General features: G+C 40.4%; 1 protein-coding gene across 1 annotated transcript in view; it reads left to right on the top strand.

The window, feature by feature from the left end:
* The first annotated feature begins 3,930 nt into the window (after positions 1 to 3,930).
* Positions 3,931 to 24,722, top strand: part of FYB1 (FYN binding protein 1) — a 121,737-nt gene continuing 100,945 nt past the window's right edge. Inside the window, exon 1 of the mRNA XM_063087549.1 lies at positions 3,931 to 5,059. Within this exon, the coding sequence (XP_062943619.1) occupies positions 3,931 to 5,059 (1,129 nt within the window). The remainder of the gene's footprint in view (positions 5,060 to 24,722) is intronic.

Here is a 24,722-nt window from a genome sequence, read left to right as displayed (position 1 = left end):
TGGTAAGGGGAGAGGATGCTGTTATTGAGAAGGGGAAATAAAAGCAGGTTCCTACTTTTACATCTTATTGGAAAAACAGAGTACACATATTAAGTACATGAATTATAGTTCATTAAGTACCTAAATATTTAAACAGTGTTAATGGGGATTTAAAAGGTTTACTGCAGTTTCATTACCTATAGTGGAACTTGCCTCCATATTTGTGAAGGGTTTTGTTACAAGTACTGTATTTTCAGCCAGCTTCCATTAACTCAACATTTTGGACTGATAATTCTTTCTGGTGGGAGGCTGTCCTGTGCATTGTAGGACAGGACGTTAAGCAGCAGCCCTGGCCTCTACCCATAGATGCAAATAGCACCCCCACCCCAGTTGATTATTTCAATTAAAAATGCCTCCAGACATTGCCCAACATCCCCTGGGGGGAAATTGCCCCCAGTTGAGAACCACTGGATTAGCATAACATCCAAGAGATATTAAAAAGCATGAATACTATAACAACAAATCCAAAACAAAACCCTGTCCCCAATAACTGAGATAGCATATAGTTTTTCCATATGAAATTATGGAGATGAACTGGCTACAAAAGGAAATATTTCTTCACTGTGTATAGTTTCTTAATGTCTGTCCTTTGTGCCATCTCAGTCTTTGTGTTGCTTCGCACCTGATTTGTTGCCTTTACGTAGATTGCTAAAACTAAAAAAGATCATCTGGAATCCGGACTTGTTACCTGGAAACCCAGGAGATATAACGAAAGCATTTTTGCTAATAGTCATCTTCCCAGGGGCTATGACAAATGTATGTTTAAACCAGTGAGGTATATAACTCTGAAGAAAAGCAAAATAGATGGGAGCTAAAGGAAATTGATTTCTCTGAAGAGAATTTCTACATTTGTATCTGTGTAATTAGAGAGCAATGTTTGTGAGTAATTTGGGCTAAGTATTATGTAGGCACACAACAGGTGGAAATAATAACAAACTGCTTCAGATGACTTTGTTTAAAAACAAGCAAACAAACAGAAACCCTGTGAGAAATCAGTTCTGATATTATTCTCATTTGAGAGATGAAGAAAACAGCTTCAGAGAGGTTAAGTAACCTGCTAGATAAATCACATGGCTAGCAAGGAGTGAAGTCGAGATTTGAGCCCAAGTCAATAACCCCAGAGCCTGTGCTAGTAACTTCAACACTGCACTGCCTCCTGGGTCTGGGTTGGCGGCAACCAGACTTAAGTTCCAATTCCAAATCTACCATTTCCATATTTTCTAAACTAAAAACAGGACATGAGGTTTGACAATGGGTTAGGGTTTTCCTCCATGAAATTCAAGATGTCAAGTTGCTATAACTAAGTAGAATGTCACTTAAATCCTTTGGTTTCCATTTCGTCACCAATACAAGGGAGTTGGGGGAGGGACTAGATGATTTCTAAGTTTCACCTGCTTTACAAAAACAGCAAACCCTCCTATGTGTCAAGTGCTCTTTAAAGTGCTATATAAATATGAACTTGTTTAATTTTCCTAGAAGCTCTATGACTAGGCATTATTATGTCCATTATGCAGGCAAGCAAATTAAAATCCAGAGAATTCATGTTCCTTGCCAGAGGTTAAATAGCTAGTAAGATTCAAATCCAGGCTGTGTGTCTCCTGAGTCTGTGCGTTTAACCACTCAGCTATGCATCCTCTTGTTATAAATCTAGAATAAATAATAGATCTAGAATATAAATTTTAAAATATAGAACAATTTTGGAATAAAAGAAATCTTCCCCAGAGACAGACTTCCTTCCAGGTAGAGAGCACATTTTTTTACGTGATATTTCTTTATGTTTCTTGTGCTAAGGTTTGGAGTCCTCTGCAGCTATGCTCTCCTTAGAGGTTCAGACAAGACCCACCTTCTCTTATTCCCTCCCCCAACACACAGACTCTCCCTAGTTCTGCTGTCTTCCTACCTGTTGCCTTCGGGGATTACTTGAGGATTTGAGGAAATTACAGGGATAGCAAAGTGGTAAAGGAAAGCAAAGTAGAAAACAAGCTTTTCTCAGAGACTCAGAATCAGGGTAGGATATCAAAGGTACAAAATTCAAGCTGGAAATTGCTGTTCTTGTTAGGTTCTCTCCTGCTGTGTATGTCTCTCAGCCCCACCCTACAAATCCTCATGCACTATAGTGTGGTATGGAGAGAAACTCCTGCTGAGGGCATCATATCTTGTAAAGTCATTATGCATAGCATGCAGCTCAGTACCAACCTTCCTTCCCCAAGCATATCTTAGAATCCTGAGGGTGCCAGGCCCTGGTCTAGGTGTTGTGGGGATTCAAAAGGAACAAGACAGTTTGGAGCCTTCGACACGCCTGAATCTGCCTGTCTATGTTCACAGTCCCTGGCTGTGAGCCCTTGAATATGCTACTGAACAGTTCTAATAATAAGTTTCCATATACTGAGCCCATGCTGTAAGCCAAACAAGCATTTTATAAATTCCACCCGTAACACGCATGACAATTCTGGCAGATGTTGTTATTATACCCATTTTATAGATTATGCAACTGAGGCTCCACAAATGAACTAGGATTCGAACCCAGTTCCTATGCTTTTTCCATGTCATCCTCCTGCAGATTCAACCTCACTTTTCTTTCCTGTAAAGTGGACTTAAAAAATGCCATTCACTTACAACTGCTGTAAGAATGAGATGGGGTGATGGAGAATCAAGCAGACGTATTTACCCACTAAGTGGTGGTTCTTATTAACACAGAGATATGTCGAAGCACCTGACGTGCTACATGAGTTGAGAGGAGGGAGTAAACCTTCCCAGCTGGACAGGATCTGGTTTTGTGGCATTTGAGCAGAGCCCTGAAAGATGAAACGTGTTTGGGTGTGTGGCAATGATTGGGGGGGGGTGAGAAGTAAGAAAACATTTTCTAGGTGAATTTTAAAGTATGAAAAGAGATATTTCCATGGCCATATGTGCAACTTAGTGATTTTTTTAAGCCTCAAATTTTCAAATATTTCTAAAAAAAACTAGAAAAATCCAACCCCTTGCTTTTTAAAGAGCAAGCACAATGGGATTATATTCACAGAGAAAGATGAGACCCTACTATCTTTGCCAAGTAATACCCTAATTCTAGACAAAGACAGCAGAGACTCTGTAACAGGACCTCTGAGGAGGTGTGACAAATGTCATTATAGAAGAGACGAGACTGATAGAAAGAAAGTTCTGGAGATGAGACTTCCCAGCCAGTCCTTATTTCTTCCTTCTTACCTTCCTTGTGTGTCTACACACCATGCCCTCTAGACAGACAAGGCAAATCCTGAAAGTGATACTGTTGAATCATTAGCACTAAATATTTATAAATAAGTAGAAAAACTCATTTCATTACTTACTTATAAATTCTGCCCACATATCCCTGTTAGCAAACAGACCTTAAATGTGGATAGGACAAGAAAACTCATGCAAACCACATAGATGTTAAATATGGCCATGCTGTATAAGGCATGCAGCTTAAATTTACAGAAGAGCTTACTTTCATTTCTATTTCAGAGTCTCAATTGTAAAACATGGAAGAAGTCATTTGTAAGTCACTTCCAGATTTTTCAAATACAAATAAATAAATACCAAGTTAGAGTAAATTCAACAAGATAGCTAGAGAAACAGTGAGAAGAGAGAGAAAGTAAGTTGTTACTTCAGCAGAATTAAGTCAGGCTAAGATGACTAAAAGAAAAAGGACTTGCACAATAGCCCTCCCCTTCAAGAAACTCTCACAATTTATTTTGCCGTAGAAGATGATAAATGTTGCGACATCTTGCTAACCAATCAGCAACGCGTGGGCCTCAAACCAGGAAGCCCTTTAAGGTACAGTATTTTAAACTGTGCAATTAAGACTTCTGGCTCTCAGTCAGTTTTTGTTCCCTATGCTTGTAGGATAGAAAAGCAGATGTGAAGTCCCTCATGGCGAAGTTTAACACAGGGGGCAACCCAACAGAGGAGATTTCCGTCAACAGCCGACCCTTCAAAGTTGCAGGGCAAAATTTACCCTCAGGAATACAAGCAAAAAAGAACTTATTCAACAACCAAGGAAATTCCAGCCCTCCTTCCGGACCCAGCAACGTACCTAAGTTTGGGTTCCCAAAGCCACCTGTGGGGGTGAAAACTTCTGAGGAAAAACCTGACAAGGAGCCTAACCCCCCCTTTCTGAAGTCTACTGGAGTGGGCCAAAGATTTGGAACACCAACAAATACGGCCACCAGAGACCCTGAGGTGAAAGTGGGATTTCTGAAACCTGTAGGCCCCAAGCCCATCATCTTGCCCAAAGAAGATCCTAAACCTGTGTTTCCCCGGCCTCCTGGGAATAAGCCATCACTTCACAGTGTAAACCAAGACTGTGACTTAAAGCCACCAGGCCCAAAGCCTGGGCCTACTCCTCCACCCCCAGAAAATGAACAGAAGCAAGTGTTCCCAAAGTTGGCTGGAGTCAAAGGCAAGCTTGTATCAGCCTCACAAGATCATGACCCCAAGCCCCTCTTCCCCAGACCCACCTTTGGCCAGAAGCCATCCCTGAGTACGGAGGACTCCCATGAAGACGAGAGTCCCGCTAAGAACGTGACTCCACAGAAAGGATCCCCAACTCCCCTAGGAGCCAGGTCCAAAAGCAGCCCTTTAAATCTAGCAAGGGAAAACCCAGAAAATAAGGACCATGGAGGTAACACATCTATTTCGCCTTTTCCTGGAGTGGTGCTGAAACCTGCTGTGAACAGAGGCAGCCCAGGCCTCTCCAAAAATGGTGAAGAAAAGAAAGACAGGAAGATAGATGCTGCTAAGAACATCTTCCTGAACAAAATGAACCAGGAGGAGTTGGCCTCTGGGGCTCCTCTTGCCAAGTTCCCTAAGGAACCTTCTAAGCTGACTGTGGGGGGGCCATGGGGACAAGGTCAAGAGAAGGAAAAGGTAGACAACAATGCAGCCATGCCAAAGCAGAAGCCATTGCCCCCCTTGTTTACCCTGGGTCCACCTCCACCAAAACCCAGCAGACCACCACACGTTGACCTGACAAAATTCCGAAAAAACACTTCTGGAAACAGTGAGTTCTTTTCTCCTTTGCTATTCACTATGGTTTGTTCCATAGCAGAGGGTGTTTTAGATTCCAGGGAAAGTTCTGTACGATAACTAATACTTTTGTGTGATGAATTCTCTTTGGCTTTTTTTTTTTGTCTTTTGTGGGGGAAGTCTAAGGCAGTAGGAAGTCTTAGTTCTGCACAGGCATTCTATGAGAAAATGCCTTGGCGAACTAGGGTTTTTTGTGTGTATGGTAGGGAAGGGAATACATCAATTTGATAAGTGGTTTTGCATAATGATAACACTTGCATTTACTTCCTTAGTTGGGTGTCATTTCTGTTGAATGAGGTATGTTTCTCCTACCTATTACCATCAGGAGTTAGAAAAGTAGGCAAACCTCTAAGTCAGTAGGTCTCAAACAGGGGCAATTTTAACCCCCCGGGGACATTGGGCAATGTCTAGGGGCGTCTTTGATTGTCAAAACCGGAGGGTCCTTCTAGCATCTAGTGGGTAGTGGTCAGGGATGCTGTTAAACATCATCACAGTGCACAGGACAGCCCCCCACTACAGAGAATTATTCAGATCAAGATGTCAATAAATAGAGCAGAGATTGAGAAACCCTCCAAATGATTTCAAATATCCATAAATTCATTATGTTTCCTACGGCCAGTATTGAAATGAGAGGAAGAGGACTCACGAAACTTTGTTTCATGTTTTAGCTGTTTTCTATTTCTCAGTATAAAGTTTTCTGAACTTTTCTGATTCATAAAGTGGTGCATAACTAGGAAACTAATCCACACAAAGGGTTACAATATTCTTCCTCTGGGTAGTTTAATTTTCTACTGGAGATGTCACATAGTATAACTTGATATTGAATGACCTGGTAAAGATCTGTAACCTTGCATAATGATAAGAAAACCTCACTCGTGCCTGAGAGGATTAATATTTTAGGCAAATGGTGTACAACTGTTGTTTATTGTAAGGGGGGGAATGGGATGCTTGCAAGTGGCTACACCACTATTAGTCATATTTTTCTCCTCACAGAATTATGCTCTAATTAATTCTAGGCCTAAAGATTTTCATTTTTGCACTATAGAAGCATCTTGCAATATGTCATCTTCTTGAGATCAGTATTCTCCTTGTTGATAAACAGATTAGTGGTCAAGTCCTCCATTAACTCTATCATGTAGAAAGCAAATTTGGAATGACCCCACGATCATTTTCTAGAAAGATTCTACCATGTTACACTGGTATTGCCTCAGCTGTCATCTTGTCTCAATACTAGTTCATAATTCAGAACTGTGGGGCTGGCCACTTATCTCAGTTGGTTAGAGCATGGTGCTGCTAACATCGAGGTCCAGGGTTTGATTTCTGTCCTGGCCAGCCCCTTTTTAAAAAAAGCTAATTCAGAACTGTAATTTTCTGTAACTTCTTGAAGGTCCCTTTTTTCCTTTCTTATTTCTTCTGTACCTCATATTAAAAAAATTAACTGTCATGACCTGTATTTTATGGCTGTGAATTCGTGCCAAGGAAATGGTTCCAATGTTCAGCAGAAATCTTGGGCATTTTCTTCCACATCCTCCGTCTTTGTTTCCACTCCACTTCCAGGTTTGGTGACAAGTTGCCTGGTGTCATGCTTTTGAATGAGTTTCCATACATGCTTCCAAAGTCCTCTCTCTGATTGCAGGCCTGGTGAGGTCAGCGTTGAGCAATAAAACTCCCAGGGACCCGGGCAAAACCGTAGAGCAGGCAGAGTTTACCCTTCTCCTCCCCTTAACAACTCTTCCCCGCTCCCCATCTGCCTCCCCACTGCCCAGGTGCCCGTGACACGTTTAGATTTTAAATACTCTCCTCAATGGAATCCCCTCAACCTCTGATCCCGTGGGATATATGAGGGTACTGCAAAAAGTTTGTGGAAAAATAGAGTTGAAAGATAATACAATCTTTCCATGAACTTTTTGAAGTAACCTCACGTCATGCTCCAAAATGTGCCCTGTTTCCTCTTCATCCACGTCTTTCAGAAATCAAAACTCAACCTTCTTTATTTAAACTGACCTCAACTTGATGCCAGTACTGAGCAATCTGAGTCATAACTTTAAATTCTGAATAATACCCCATGAAAGCATTCACTTTTTTTTAAAGCATTTGAAGGCTTTTATTTTTATTTTTTAAACAGAGATTACATTCTAGGGCTCCAAAAACAGCAAGTATAAAATGGTATACGGTGAAAAGTCACCTTTAGTCCTTGTCTGCCATTTGCCGGTCTTTGTAGCCCCCCTGCCCCACAGAAACCACTCTCCATTTCCTACATGTCCATTCAAAGTTTCTTTATGTTTACACAGCAAATATAAATACAGATACTAATCCCCCTGCTTTTAACTAAAGAAATAGAATGTTATATGCAATGTGTTGATCCTTGCGTTTATAAATAAATAGATACTGAATATCTTTCCACATTTTGGTAAGGAGTCACGGTTTATTCTTCAGAGCTGCATAATATTCTGGTAAATGGTTAGCTAGCCTAATTAATTTACCAACTTGTATTGTTTCCAAACATTCTGTCAAAAACAATGCTGCAGAAAATAAACTTGTGTATGTGTCATAAAATAAGCATTTATTTCTAAACACAGAATTTCTTAATACTCAGATTTGCCGACTTTTGATCTTGCCACTGCTAGTTTTTCTAAACCATGCTAGAAATACCAGGATTAGGAAGTACATATGCATGTTCTATGATAGCTGGATAGCAAGACAAATAGGTGGAAAATAATTAAATTTCTGTTGTAGCAAAAGAAAAAAAATCAAGATCCTATTATTTTTTTAGAGTATCATTCATGTATTTACTAGCTACGTGACTTTAAGCAAATTGCTTTACCTCTTTCAGTCTGTTTTTCATTTGAAAGAAATGAAGATACTACCACCTACTTTACAGGCATGTTATAAGGATTAAATAAGATTATGTTCAAAGTGCTTAACACAGTATGTGGCATACAATAGCAAAATAAGTGAGCACTATATAATTTTATTATTTTTATTAGTATTAAAATTTTATTAGCAGCCCCACCATTTTGATCATTTTATATTACAGTTTATACTAGGAATCATGAAACTGTACTTTTCATACTTGTATTTGTAATATGTAAATTTGTTAGTGATTTACTTAAAAGCATTCCAAAGAGTTAAACAATGATTTCCGGAAGAGAGGTTTGCCACCAGAAGTCCCTAAAAGTTCTTTTCTCAGATGTCCCCTTCCCACCAGAAAAGGAGAAGAGAGCAGTAGGCAAAGTCCAGGTGGCATTAGATAACAGTTGCCCACAGATGTTGTTGCCGCCTGCTGAGGCTTAGGAAAGGCACCTGATTCAGCCAGAGGTGGAGAAAGACCACAAAGCCAGGACTGATGGCTGTTATCCCACAGGCAGTTTTTCAAGGTCATTGTTTCCAGAGTGCATCTGCCTTCCCTATTACCCGTCAGCTTGGAAGAAATAAACAAATTTGCTCAATTTGACACGTGTCATAATCAGCCACAGCTGCTTAGATTGGTAGCTTGCAGGAAAAATGCTTCTGGCTGAGCTGCTGCTACAGATCATAAAATTTTCTGAGACTGGAGTTTTTATTCCAACTCTGACAAATACATGCCCTCAACACACCTGGCTAGGCATGAATTTTTATATACCAGTGCTCCAGGATAAATTATTTGCTGCATAGTATAATTAGAAAATATATTCAGTTGCTTGCAATAAGATGGGGGAAAAAAGATTATATGCTTTAGAAAAAAATGAGATTATTAAATGTTTATCCACTAAGATTTAACAGATATCGATGGCAGCAAAGTGAAATGCTTTGCTAATGAATACAGAGATTTAATCTGGAGAGACTATTTCATTGTTAGAAGTAGTTAAAACTATTCAATTCAGCTGAAAGTATTCCAATTAACTGAAGCTTCAATAAGTCTGTAGGTTTTCAAAACTATAATACTATTTTCTTAGCCTTCTACCTCATTTCTTCCTTTCCAGGTTCACATCCAATTTTTAAAAACATCTTCCCCAGATGTACCCTTCATCTTTTATCATCTTTGTCCAATATTTTAACCATTAAAAATATCATGTATGGAAGACTTGTTATATATCAGATATACATTACCCTACTTATTTCTCCCAAGCTGTGAAATAGGAATTCTATGAAGAAACTAGAGCTCAGAGAGGTTAGGAAACTTGCCTAAAGCCCTAACATGACTAAGCAGGGCCAGGGTTGATCTCCATGTCGCTCTGATTCCATAGACTGTGTCCCCAACCCCACCCCATGCTGGGCTGCCTCTCTTAAAACATAGGATATCACAACACAGTATATCAAGGAGACAATAAGTCAAGCATAAATGAAACCCAAAGAATCCTCATTTTTCTCCCTTTCTCTGGGAAAAACATGTCTTTTTTAAAAAAAAATTATAAACACCACTGTAAGCTTCATAAAGACAGAGGTCAGGCTGCTTACTATTCTCTCATTTGGAGCATGGAAGAAATACAAATTCTTGTTAGTTTCTCAGGGTTGTCATCCCGCAAAAACCTATTTAATCAGAATTAAGTTGTTCTCAGATTTCAGTGTTAGATTTTAATATTCCCTATTGCTTAGCAATTACTTTAACAAAACAGATAAGCCCCGCTAATAGACTTACGTCCAATTGAATAGAGCTTCAACACTGAAGGAATGTTACATTGAGGGTCTGTCTTGCAGATCTATTTAGCTCACTTGTAAACTGTAAGCTTGATTATAACGTGTTGCTTTCCTGAACAAGAAGCCAGTAACTCTTTTTTTTTTTCTAAGAACCTCTTAAGGTTACAAAAGCCTGAACTTTTTTTTTTTAAAAAATTCAAAATATCAAAGTGTTTTCAGAACTAACATTTCCTTTGTTTCCTTTCGGTTCTTGAGTGAGTCGTGAAAGGACCTCTTCTCAAGCTTCACTGCGATGGCTCATTAGCAGAGTTTGGGTTCTTGAGATCCCATGGTCAGACTGTTGGTTTACTTGTAGGAATTAGTAAAAATCTGATGGGAAATATTCAACCCTTTTTCTAGTCTTGTTCTTAATACTGGAGAGAAGCCAAGACCAATTTTTCCATACATTAGCTGTAAGAATGGTCAGTTAATCACACTGACAGCTAGAGGGGTAAGGCCAGGGTCCCAGAGGGTATTAAGAGAGGGCTACTGGTATGACATGCCCCCTCCTCATCTGTGCATGTGTCCCTGTAAATAATCCAGCCTACAGCAACTTGAAACCAAAAAGTGCTTGGGTTATTTTCACCAGCAAGTAACTTATTTCTAAGGGTGGGTAAGATTTTCCTTCAGACCCTGAAGCTATCTCCTTTCCCTGTCCCTTGTCTCCTTTTATCTGCACTCTCTTAAAATTACCTTACTAGATATTTATATATTGAAACCTTTTCTATCAGCATGTGACAGTATTTTCCAATTTGTTGCTCCTAGCCATTACAGGAAAAGGATGCTATGTTCAAACACATTTCAGAAATGTTGGAGTAAGTGGTTTTCTTTACAGAAAGATTTCTCCAAGCAATAGAATCCCATTGTGCATTTGAAATATAAGAATAAGATACATAAAGATACCAGGTCACTTTTTCTAGAACATCCCGCAGACTGGGCTATTTCAGGACACTGAGAAACTGGAGGCAAAGCTCCGTAGAGCACAGACTAGAACTGGAAGTTACTCGACTGCCTGGCTCAGCTTCAGGCAGTGATGAGGTCCTTGGCACCTTCTGCACTGTCCTTCTCACTGTGCTTGGTGTGCACTTTGTGACCTGTGTCCACTCTTAGTTTTAGCTCCAACCCAGGCCTCACTCACCCAGCTTGATCCCTAGACAAGCAGATTTCCATAAGACCTCTACGTCTTCCTTCTACCTCAGGTTGGAACTTCTAAGGAACCACTTACCATCAACTAAGCAGCCTACCTGGATTTAAGTCCATAGTAGAAATGCCCCAGACCTTCCCCTTCACCATCCAAGCCACTGATCCAATTTTATGAGCTATCCCCACTCTTGGTCTTCCCTCTCAGAGTTCTAAACTTCTCTCTTCTGCTCTAAGATAAACCAGCTCCTCAGTCTAAAACCTGTTCCCTGAACAGACTGTTCTCTGCTGTCTCATCCTTCTGGACCATGTTCACCAGTCAAATATCCACTCACTCTTACACTAGAGTAGGGGGTGAATGGAATACGGCCTGGGAGAGTGAGCCAGGACAAGGAGAGGGCCCCTGGGGCTGGCCTTGGGGAAGACAAATTCCTTCTCTTCAGAGCTTGCATCTGTTAGCCATTGAAAAGTCCCCTCGGCATATTTAGGTTCCTGGTACCTTGCATGGTACTCAATCTGACCTTAATTTTTTTTTTCTGCTCAAGCACCAGCTATTCTTTTAATGTTAATTTTAGCTCAACAATAGTCCACACTTATTTACAGAGAAAGGTTTCTTTGTAATGATATTTACCATGCTTATATGAAGGACTTCTCACTTTTCTTAGTTACAGCAAAGAAGCCAAGACCAAAAAATTCCCATAAAACATAGTTTAGGGCAACATGCCATGAAGTCTTCCTGTGACCAAGAGGCAGAAATTGATATATTTTTAAGAAGCTTAGAAAAATATATGGAAATGTTGCCCAGTCAACTGGCATTATATCAGCCATTGTAACACTTGCGCAGTATCAAAGAAGATATGACCATTTGTAACATAAATGTTTTGTTTTACAATAGCTGACTTACCCCTCAAATTAAGTGTGAAATGCATTATGAGATGATTTAGTATACACCAACCAAAATTATATAATTCCTAAAATCTTAAGAGCATTAAAATGAAATTACGATTAATTTGAGAAAGGAAGAAGATTGAAGAGAAAGTTTAATAATCAAATACAGATACACAAGAGTCTAATAATCAAATACTATAAAAGCTCTTTCTGATTTACTTTCAATTGTGCTTACACACCTCAAATAAAATCTAGCTAACAAATGCATGTTATGATTCAGTCTGCTCACTGGGCAGGAGATGCTTTGCTTCGTACAATCTGCTAAAATAACTTCCACGTCAAGTTAAATAAAACCCTTTTTTAAACAGTTAGATTTCTATAATACGCATTTGGCATTAAAGACACCTTTGCCCTCATTAAAACTATTTCTGATATGACAGGTTCATATACTAAAAGCATGTTTTTGTGCTTATGATTTTTATTTTCAAAACAAAATGAAATTGATTTCTCTAACAAAAGAATAACTCCAGCTATTGGAAGAATAAAATTAGGCCTCAGGAGCAGAAATCCAGCTACCTATTTTTACAAAAATATCTAGAAATTTCCTATCCTTTTAGACAAGGCACAATCATGATAGTTATGGCATGGTTCTAAAACCCAGGAAACCATCTAGAGTACTACATTGTTTTTCCAACATATGAGAAATAAGGAAGGAAAAAGAGTCCAACAGTTGGAGACATTTAACTGCTATATTAACCTCTAGTAAATAGATAAGAAACATTTTTCCCTTCTGTTTACATCACCACCAAAGAGATCATACTTCATCTGTCCGGCATATTAAGGGTGGAAAAAACATCTAGAACACCCAGTAGCAATAGATACGATCAGGAAAAAGTAACCGAAGATGAGACATCTGGTTATAGAAAAAAATCTAAACCAAAAACCATGTGAGGTTTTCCTTCTCCCCAAAGAAAGAACCCGCGTTGTAGAATCAGCTGTGTGCATTTATTAGGACGGTCCGCATCTCTCTGCAGCTGCACGCCTGAACGCCACAACGGCTTTTTCAGCCGTGGTCCTGCCACAGAGCGTGTTCTCTCTTGGGGTGGTAGGAGGCCTATTGAAGTTGAGAGAGGCACACATAATACCACTCTCTGTTCTTGCTCTTCTTGTCTTGTCACAACAATCAGATAACTCATCTGATTTTCAAAAGCAACCTGTGTGGCAATATGATCAGTACAACCAGGCAACTGAAAAATCTATTTTAAAAAAAAATGGCAAGGCAGATAAATATTCAAGACATCCAAAGTGTGTTTGAATATTTGTTTACCTTATTCTGGAATAAATGGTGTTCTGCTATTACTAGGTGAAGAAAGAAACAGATTAGCGCCAAAAAAAGTGCCCCCTCACCTCCTTAGTGGTTTAAGATCCTGTAGTACTGCCTATTTCTTTTCCAAATTGTCTCCTTAATGAAGTTCAGGTGCCCCATTATTGAGGATCTAGACTGTAGCTTCTGCAGGACTTCTGCTTCTCCCTGCTCTCCAGCCTTTAGCTCCTGGTTCATCTAAACTGGGCGAGAAAGCCAACACCACACAGACAGACAGACACACACACACACACACACCCCACACACACACCACACACACCACGCACACGACACACACGACACACACGACACACAACCCACACACACACCACACACATGACACATGACGCACGCACACACACACACGACCATGACTTGCTCCTCAACCATTTTTCAAAAAGCAGTTTTACGCAGGAGGAGGAAAAAGCCAATCCCATAAAACACACTCCAGTCATCCATGTTTCTGTAAACTAATTTTCTAGACCTGATAAGAGCCATCTGACAAGCAGGAAACTGTACCCCTTTGTAGAAAGGGGCTGTCTTTGATTTCTCCGAGTCCTTGTGTTGTTAGTCCTCAAGGGGAGAAGTTAAACGTGCTCTGGCTGTGTGGAATGCAACCAGACAAGATTTCCAGATCTCCACCAACCAGTTGGGGACTCCTGCTTTCTCCACTAACCCTCAGTGATTAGCTAGTGCTCCTGTTTGGGTGAACTATTATGAGACGAGGCGGCTGTGCCACTAAACCCAGCAAGTGACACTTCATCACCACTCCCAACCACCTGTCTCCCTCCCATTTTCCTTTCTTCTTTCTCATCCTCTAAGCTATGATTCTTTTTCAAGAATCTCATTCTTTTCCATTCCTTCTACCATTGCCACAGATCTTTCTTTTGGGTCAGTGAAACCCACAGAAAATGCTGGGCCTTATGGAGGTGTGAGGATCAAAGAGATTGATGAATTCTGAATTACTCAGAAAACAGAATTATGAGCATCAACATGATTTTGAAATAGAAAAGCTAAGGTAGAAAATGCAAAAGCTGAGTTACTGTGCTTCTTAAAATTGGGATAAAGATACTTCCAAATGTCATCCCATGTTTTATAGAAAAATCTAATGCTCTCTACAGTAGATCAGTGAATGAGTAAGCGGCTCAATTTCTCAGGATCATTTCTAGCTTCCAGCTTCTTCTAAGTTGACTAGGCTTGGGGATTGCCTCCCTGACCCGTGCTTTACTATGATAACCCAAACAAGGACTCAGCGATTTCCCTTAGTTTTCACTTCAAACCTCTCAAAGGCATTTGTGTGCAGGGAAGATTTCACTAAAGGTTTTGAGGAGCCAGAGAGGTTCACATGGCACCTAGGCTAGAAACTTAAATCGGAATATCGGCAACCTCCATTCTTCAAAAGCAGCTAGGGATTTTGCAGCTTAGATTCCTGCCTCCTCTATGGTTCACCCTCTCCTTTTTCTGATTCCTTTGGCCCATCCTTCCCAATGGCAAAGAAAAATAAAAGCACTCTTTCCATTTTCTCATTCAGAATTGTTTAGCTATCTCCAACCCAAACCCTCAGCTGTTGTCTTCCTCTGCATATAAGCAGCTTTTTATTCAAAGGCCTCCCCTGAAGGAGTCAGCGGGAAGGAATGACCAGGGGGAGGAAGTGGTTTTATTGCATGTTGCTACTGATAGTATATTACTAGAAATGAACAGCTGATAAACAGAATATATCCAGGAGAATTTGGTCAATCCCAGTACAAGTACAGGATCTGAGTTCTCTGAAATTGGTGTGATAGACAGTTTGTCTTACCTTCTTGTCTATTTTCATTGCCTAATAACCAGAGATCCTTAAAAAAAAAAAAAAGAACGCTAGACAGATACTCTTTTCCAGACCTGGTATTTGAAGGTTTTCAGGTTCTTTCCTAAGGTAAAACATTACAAGGACACTCCAGCCAACCTACATCTTTTATATGTCTTCCTGATTATTATGAACACTAAGTGGGTCTCTATATTAGTCCATTTCTGTTGCTTATAGCAAACTACACAGAACTGGGTAATTGGTAAGAAAACGAAATTTATTGCTTATAGTTTTGGAGACTGGGAAGTCCAAAGTCCAGGGAACACATCTGATGAGTGTCCTGGTGGTGACAGTGACCCAGGGGTCTCACATGGCAGAAGATGGCAGAGCAGAGAGTCTCAGCACTCTCTTTTTAAAGCCCTCAGAACCTCATCCGTGACCACCATTATTAATCTATTCACTAGGCCTGGTCCTCAGAATCTAATCACCTCTTCAAGGCCCCACCTCTTAATTACCATAATAGGATTTCCCACCCTCTTCACAGTCATAGTGAAGATCAAGCTACTAATACATAAAACTTGGGGGACACAATCCATATCAGTCTCTAAGGAGAAAGATGGTCAAAATGGATGGAGGTTCTGACCAACAGTATATGTGCTGTATATTCAGAACAAGCAAGAATATATCAGAATCTGGGCTTGGTCTTTCAAAGGTTCTCAAACCTTTAAGTTGCATAAGAACATCCCCATTTCTAGTTCAAGAGGTCGGGGGTGTAACCAAGAAGGTGAAATACTTATCAAACTTCATCAGGTGATCCTAATGCAGGTTGTTCCCAGGTCACATAAGAAATACTGCAGTCTATGAGAACTATCACAGTGCGGGAGAGAGGGGAAGGGGAAGGACCAGGAGATGGGGAGAGGAAGGATTTCTAAGCCATAGGTATTTTTCCTCAAAACAAAAGAAATGCTATAACAATGAGACAGGATACTATGCAAACGAGTGAGTAACCTGTTTAACAGGCAGTGACCTATGTATGGTTGGTCTTAAACATTTGCTTAGTTAGGGAAAGTGCAAACATGCTATTCAAATTCTAACATCTTCAATGCCGTAGCTCTGACCACTTGGAGTGGCTGAACACCAGAGTCCAGAAAGTCCTTTGCTATGGAGGCATTAATTCTTTAGTTGCTGGATCACAAAGGGGTCCAGGGGTCCCTTAGAGATGTCTGAAGCCCTTAGATGGCTGCAGCCATTTCACTATTTTAGTAATAGGTGGCTAAGTTGTACACAGCAGCTGATCACCAGCCTGGAAGAGTGGTGGTATTCCACCCACAGAACACCTGGAACCAAGGACTCTTGCCACTCTTCTCTTGCTTCCTTTTGTCTGTTCTTTATTCTCTTTCATTTTCCTTTCTTTTTCCTTCTGCCTTGCAGTAGCCCTAAAGTTTGCTCTGTATAGTGTTTTCCATATGGCACATATTCAATTAAAAACATTTAGCACTACTGGTGGTACTCAAGACAAAGAAAATGGAAGTGCTAAGATAAATAGACTTCTAACATCTGAGTAACTATCCCTAGAAGAGCTGCTGTTATACTGGTAGAAGTCATAATAATGGAGCCCACAGTTCTGCCCAGAGTGACCACATGTGCTCCTTTGGGAGGTCTCCATGCTTGGTGATAGCCCTTCCCACCCACCCAAACTGACAAGGCTAAGGAATAAGAGGAGCTACAGGCACTGAGTGTCTTTATGTTCCATATCTGATCAGTGCCCAAGCGCAACTGTACTGGCCTAGTTACTCCACTATTTACATAAGTCATTTGCTAATATTTATCTTACTCTTCAATAACTTTTAGTGTGTTAAGTGTCTAATCTTCAAAATAGGCCTATGTTCATATAGAACTTAAGAAATTCAGCCAATGCAAAAGAAAGCTAGGCAGTTGTAAATAAAGGGTACCTTTCTTTTAAAATGCTTTTTAGTTGGATCTTCAAAGACATGCACATTTGAAGAAAAGCACTGTCAAGTTTTGATGCTGCAGACAGATCCCTGTGTTTGTGAGTCTAATGATAAAAGGAGAGGATGGATGTGGCACTGATCAAAACATTTAAGCTTTTCACTATATTTCTGTAAGCTGGAAACTTTTAAGCTTGCCGTGAAGTTGATATGAGAACTTGCAGAAAGCACTGTGAACACAGTTGATCTATGAGAAGTGAGGTATATTTTAAAGACAGGAGCACTCTTCTGTTTAGAAAAATGCAGGAGTTTTCACAATTATTTTTCATCAGGGAGAGTTAAAAGCAGATGCTTTGTTGCTAGAAAGACTTGGGTTCCAGTAGCAGCTCTCCCGCCTACTGTGAGGCCCTGAGGAAGGTTCTTAGCTTCTTTAAGCCTCAATTTTCTCATCTGTTAATGGAGATAGTAAGTCTGGTATGCCATAGGCTTATTATGAGGATTAAAAAGAAATGCAGAAAAAGTACTTACCACAGTTTCTGGCACATCATAAAGACTCAAATCACTGGCAACAATTTAATTATATTTTTTAAAGGAGAAAAGGAGATAAAGTTCAAATAAAGATCCCATTGAAAAACAGATAATAGATGTTAGCCATATAGCTGCCTCATGTATCAATACTAATAAAAATGTCATCCAATTGTTCCAGATGTTAAATCACATTTTGTCTTAACACAACGTAAGATTTTCATTACCACAAGACGAACTTGATCTTTTAGATGCAGTCTCGTCTTGCATCCCTCTTGCTGTATTACGGTTTCCTTATGTATTAGTTCTACTATGCATTGACTTCAGAGTGCTGTCTATTCACTGATGTTTGGAGATTCTTGGTTTTGTGTGAATGCTTGTAGTTGAGATTTAATTTGCTTGTCTACCATTTGTCTGTGCAGCCAGCCTGGAGGAAGAGGCAGAGTTTAGTGAAGTGAGGGAGGGGCTGAGTGTCTGTGGGGTGTGGTACCTTGGTGGCTAGTTAGCTTCAAATGGCACTGCTCTTTCCTCCTGGACATTGCCACAAGCAGAATTCCACTCAGCTCAGCCCACCCAAGGTCTCAATCATTGTTCTCAGTATTTCTGCTGTATAGAAGTCCAATTGCCAGGCTGTCCCTGCTTCATTCCCTCAATTAGTCAGCCAGAGCCCCTTCCTGCTCCAAGTATTATCCATCTGACTGTGGAGCACTCTCAGAGTGGCTCCCACTGTTATAGCCCCCCCCTCTCTGTGCTGAAGCTTGTTTCCTCTTTGATCAGATCTCACCTCAAAACTGTCTTTCAGGGATTCTCATGGTTTCTAGCCCACTGTGGGTTTATTCTGTTTTCCAGTGTGATTACGTTTTTTAATCAGTTATCTTTTCTATTCTAGAGATTTGGGGTGAGCAGAGTTTGCTACAGCATGTAGCTCAGCCCATCATCCTGACTGGGAACTTTTACTTTATGTATCCAAGGGGGTTAATATTAGTAAGACACTTAACTATTGTAAAGCATTGATATCAAAAAGGACTTAATGGTTTATCTTAGAGAATCATGTAAGGTTTGGGTTTACACAATGCAAAAAAGTGAAAAATTCAACCATCCTCATGTACTGATAGTGTATATTTGCCAATGTGCAGTTTGCACCCTGTAACAATAACTAAGACAAACATCCTAGAGAAGCTAATTGCTTATCTGGGTTTACTTCTTGAACTACGTTACAGGAAAAACTGATATAATAAGTACTTTTAAAATTGGTATAATAAGTACTCTTTATTATCCACAAGGACTTATGAGATCAAAAGAAAGAGCTTTGACAAACATGCTTGGAGTTCCTTGAAGGGCCACATACTTCATTATCTGGGATTTTTAAAAAGTTATATACTCTCCAGAAAAGGATCTTGACCTAGATTCTAGTCTAAAGGTATAAATATTAACAGCATGTAAGTTGAAATCAAAGTTAAAGTTGAGTCAAAGTTGTTTTTACTTATTGCACTTTCCATTTAGGGGAAAAGTAAATATATTTCTATATTATGTTAAAAGATGTTCGTGGGATAGAAACTAATATTTAGTACGTATAATTTCTGTAAAGTTTTATAACTAAGTCAGAACAGGTAGTGTATCATCTCTTGTTTGAGGAACACTAGTTTTAAGATATATCCAACAAGTATCTATTATACCATTAAAATAAATTTTGGGGCAAAGAATGAACCATCAAGAGATATATATAAAAAGATCTCTTCCATAAATTTAAAGTCATAACAGCAAACTTTTGGAAGGCACTTCAGCATCCTGATTTAAAGGATATTAAAGTAGAAACCCAGTTTGATAGCAGTAGCATATTTAATAGCATACCCTACAAATATGAAATTAGTCTTTCCTTTCAATGGGCTAATTATCCAATGTGAAAATTCTTAGGGAATTTTCTTAAGAAAGTTAATCTTTTTGTATTGTGTTACCAAACATCTTAGGATTTACATGTTCAAACTCACCAAAATAACACTTTCTGTTTTCAAATTCACATTACAGTAATTTTAAATAATTTAAACAGTCATCGATTTTAAGTATACTTCTTTGTAGAAGAAAACTCGAACATTTTGGTTAAAATAATTGAATTGTTTACTGTTTTAAGTTTGTTATTCTATTCCAAGAACAGCATTAGAAAATGTTTGACTTTATTCATTGATCAATTGAGTTATAATTTACCTCAAAATGTTGGCAGCTATCTGCTTTAGACAGTTATAGATTATATTCACAAAAAGCTCACATTTTCTGATATGGTCACAAAACTAACCTAGAAAATCAGTTTAATAGTTGACTGTTCTTAAGAAGCAAAAATTGCCTTGTATTCTAATTTGTTAAGTAGGAACTGGATTTGCCATTAGATGAAGTAAATTTATCATCTCACAATATCTCACCTAATACCTAATATAGAATTTCTTTTTCACCCGTCATTCCTCAAGGCAGTGTTACTCCCACTGTGGCCTGTGGACCATCCACACCAGAATGGGCTTAGGTACTTTCTAAAAATTAAGATTCCTGTCCCCAATCCACCACCATAGCCCCCTTTCTGAGTCAGAACTTCTGGCTTTGAGTCTAGATATCTCCATTTTTAACAACTTGCCCAAGATATTCTTATGCATACTAACAACAGAAAAAAATTAGCTCATATCAGCCTTTCTTTAAATGGAAATTTTATATAGTGTGTGTGTGTGTGTGTGTGTGTGTGTGTGTGTGTGTGTGTGTGTGTGTGTGTGTGTGTGTGTGTGTGTACATATAGGTTAATAGTTTGTTTTGAGCTGTTTTAGAAACTTTCCTGGTCAAGGGTTCAGATCCCCATACCGGCCAGCCACAAGAGAAAAAAAAAAAAAGAAACTTTCCTAAGGGATGCTTTGGACAGAGTAAGAACGGAAGAGTAGATACATATCAAGGAAAAGAACATCCTGTAAACCAGGCAATTGGCATGAATCATTCCAGAAATCTTATAGAGCTTGAATTGGCCTCAAGTGCTGCCAGAGCTGGCACTGATCAGTTTGCTTGTGTAGAAGCATTGAAGACTTCCCTGGAAACATTCATTCTCCCATTGTGATAGGAATTCCAGCCAGTACTCCATAAGAGGCAAGCACCTTTAGGATAGGTTCTAGCAGGTCCAATGCATGTACGGTTGTGACTAAAGACACCTCGCATACAACCACTGCTGGACCAGGGTTTGAGAGTACCTGCAAAGGAAAACAAGATGCCGATAGGAGACATAAGGACCTTGGAAGACAAATTTTTATCAACTTAGTTTTGCTTAGAGCTAGGCCTGCCTGCAGCTTGTTTTTCCTAAGAAGACAACTTTTGAGAATAACAACTTTCCTGAAACACCTGAAAAAAAGTGAACAGGAAAGTAAACTACAGCACAAAGTAGTGTAGGGCAGAGGTGTCAATGTTGTAGGTAAAGTAGTGGCATGGGGAGACCTGTCACTTTCTCTTCTGCCTCCAGCTGTGTACTGTATCTTTCCAAATATTATGTCACCTACTTGCCAAGTACTCTGACCTTCAAAGACCTTAAATTACAGCTCCTTGTATTCACCCTGATTTGGGTTTGTGAACTTGTTAGCAAGGCACAAATAAGTAAGCTCAATTTTCCCACATTGTACTGCATAGGTCACACTTACCAACCCAGTTAAAGTGATGTACATGACCTGCATCTTCTTAATTAAGCTTTATATTCAAAGATAGACCTCAGATCTAAATTAAAGCGCTTATGTTTATTGCTTTGAGGAACCTGCGCAGTACCTTTGGGAGCTCCCAAATTTTGGTATTACCAGATGAAAGTGGTGTCTGAAGGTGGACCAAGGGCAGATTGTACACCTAACTGGAAAGGTATCTCAAGGCCAAACAAAATAGGCCATTTCATGCTGTAAAGCAAAGAACTGTATCACAGGATAACTTACTTACAGAGTGATGGGTTTGGCAGATGGCAACCCAAAGGCACATTCCAGGCTTCTCTCTGCACTATCTCAAGGCTGAGCTCAGGTTTATATAGGCAGTTCATAAACAGGCTTGACTTACCTACCTCCACATGTTGATGTGTTGATACAGGTGGCTAAACTGGCTTTTCACCACACCAGTACTTAATCATTTCTTCAGAGTCAGCAGGTTGTTCCCACCTGTTGTTCTAACTATCTTTCCTCTAGTTACCATATAACTTTATGCAAAGTGCCTAAGATGGAATCAGTTATGCTCACAGCTCCACTTCCCACCTCTGACACCTTATGGCCTTTACAATCTTATCTACTCCCTCTTCCCCGAATATCATTGGGCCAGATACTGGAAAGTGCCTTGCATGCAATAAAGGCAACAGCTAAAACATACCATGCTGATAGTCAAACAATGGAGTGGATCTCCATATAGTATTTAGTGGTCCAGATTTTCCTCTCCAGTCAGCATCTCCACCCAGAGTTCCATTCATTGTGTTGAGGGACACCACCCTCAGCCTTGAACATCCTCAGCAATCCCATATCCCACAGGTGGAGCGATTGTGCCCTTGAGCCAAAGTGGTGGCCCAGGACAGAAGAGCATTCCCTGATGTTGTAGGCAAGAACCTGAAAGTGAGGCGGCCAAGGGTGATAAAACAAATGTTTAAAGGCAAGTGTTCTCTTAACACCAGCACAGTTGCTGTCTGATCACCAGCCAAAACCACCCTAGGTTAGGAATTTTCCTGGGTGGACAATACCACACATTCTTACCTGTGACATCACTAGAGGGTATTAACACGTGGTGTCCATGGACACCCACAGTTGTGATGCCAGAGGTATAGCCACCTCTGCACAGAACAAGAATACCAAGCCACCCCAGAGGCGGATATCATCTTAATTTCCAATCTACCAAAGTGTCACCAGGTGGTAGGGCCTGTGGCCAAAACAGAACAAGTTCCTTATCCCACTGGATGGGCCACAGTCCTCCTTCTTGTATCTGCACCTCCAGAGCTCTGGCTATTAGTGTGTGGCCATATGCAGACATGTGACCTACAGTGGGGGCAGCACTCAAGCATAATGGCTTCAGTCAAGGGGGGACAACCTCTTCAAGGCCTCCTCTGGTGGCCCTGATCATACTGTTCATCTGCCCAACAAGGCAAGCAGCAGCAGGGTTACAGGCAAATGAAGAGTCCATAATGTTTTATGGGCCTCAGCCCACTCCTGGCAAAGTGAGCTCCCTGATCACTGTCCATTTGGGCCGAGGTCCTACACACATTTTCCAACTTAGTGAGTCCCTCTATTGTAGCAGCCTGACCCGTCCTTCCACAGGCAAATGCTCAAACAAGTTCAGTGGCAGTATCTGTACAAGTTAGAATGTCCTTCCACAATTCAGACCCACCAAGTGCTATCCAGTTCTCTTGGTGCAATAGGCTAATGGTATAGGTATGCCATTTTTGTAGGGTGTTCACCTGGGCACCAGCACTCTTCAGTTTCAGAAATATTTTCTATCCACCCTCCCACTAGCAAGGAAATACTCACTTTCACCTGCAGGTCGGTTGTCAGGCTCTCATTCTACCACAATGCCAGATAGACAGCCAAGAGCTGTTCAACTGGACTGCACCTGGTTTCTGCACCCTTTCAAAGCTGCAACCAAAATCCTAATGGATGCATTTCCCATTCTGTTTTTCCTCACAGGCTCTAACCAAGCCCCTCTGGGTAGGCACTAACATCCAATTCACATCCTACATCCTGTGTTAATACTCCTAAGGCCTGTACATGTTTAACAGCCAATTTAGCTTTACCAATGCCTCTTGCTGGAGAGTGTCCTAATCCCATCTAGCTCCTTTTTTGCCATATAGGGGTCTCACTTTGTGCCAAATGAGGAATAAACAGGCACCAATAGCCCAAGAATCCTAAAAAGGTCTGTAAATCTTTCACAGTTTGGGGTACCACAGCCTCCAGCATGACTCCTGCCCAACCCCACCAATAACCTCCCAGGAATTTTACCGACTCCCAGGTCCTGGCAACTTGTGGGCATTTGCCTCCTACTCCAGGGTCCTCAAGTGCACCTGAAATGACACTGCTGCTTTGGGGAGAGAGGGCAAATCATCATTGATTAACATAACGTCATCAATATCATGATATATTTGTCAGAACACATCCATCCTCCCCTTTTCCAAATCTCCAGCTACCATACCATGACAGACGGTGGGGTTATGTAGGCACCCCTGTGAAGCTATGTTAGGCACAGCAACATGTGTGGGTGGACAAGTAACCTTGTTTAATTCCCTGTAGTCCACAGGGACATGCCAGGCATCACTGGGTTGCCACACCGGGTAGTTAGAAGGGCTCCTGGCTGGTCTTATCACTCCAGCTCCTTCTAGTTCTTTAATGGCAGCTATGATTTTATTGTGCCCTCCTGGAAGCTTGTCTCCTGCAGTATTCGTTTTCTCTTTGTCTACTTTTCTATTCCCTTTATAGAAAAACCTGTCTGTTTTATCCAAGTCTGCCTCCCCTTCTCTAGTCTTCTGCTTAAACCTGCTGGTATGCTCCACCAACTAGGAGGAATATTTCTCACACAGTTGGTCTTTGACTAGTAAGGGTTTCCTCTCTATTGTCTCCTGGCTCCCAGGTAGCCTGATTTTTAGTTTCACTCAAAGGCTGTGTCTTTAACTCAAATATGTCTTTGTCCTCTATAATAAAGTCCTTGTCTTCCAAGGAGTCATAATACCAAGGATCCCACCACTTAGGGTCCCAGTTTTCCTATGAGGTAATGATCCTCACACAGGACTGTAGTAAGTACCTGCCTCTCATTTTAGCCATTTTTCAAGACATAACTTCAATATCTGTTGGGTTGTTTGCAAAAAATAAGTCTAAATTGGTGGAGCAAGCCATTCTTATGTCTTACTTTAAGTCTAAAGCCGCTTTAATCTTTCCTAACTCCTGTTGAGTTTGTAGTTGCTCATCTGTTCTGATGTTAAGTGCACAGAGCAGGGGCCATGCCATGCTGCTACAGCCTGTTCCTTCTTCCATTGCATATTCCTGATCTTTCCAGTTAGAATTTCCCACAACTATTTTGGTGGTTTGGGGCATCCCCATACTCACACACAGGTCTGAAGTGTTCAACAAACCTGGCCAGTTTTCCCCCCAAGGAAGCCGCCGGCCAGCCTGGGATATTCCCCACAGACCCTAGACATACTACCAGGAAAACTCTTTTACCCTTTTCTGTTTCCTATTTTGATCTCTCCTCCTGCCAAATGTCCAAAGGTGGACCAAATGCAGAATGTCCACCTAACTGGAAAGGCATCTTGAGGCTGAACAACAAAATAGGCCATCCCATGCAATTAAAGCAAAGAACTTTATTACAGCAT

This window comes from Cynocephalus volans, chromosome 2 (genome assembly GCF_027409185.1).
Source record: "Cynocephalus volans isolate mCynVol1 chromosome 2, mCynVol1.pri, whole genome shotgun sequence".
Taxonomy (NCBI): domain Eukaryota; kingdom Metazoa; phylum Chordata; class Mammalia; order Dermoptera; family Cynocephalidae; genus Cynocephalus; species Cynocephalus volans.
The sequence above is the reverse complement of the archived record's forward strand: the minus strand, read 5'-3'. Positions and strand labels throughout refer to the sequence as shown.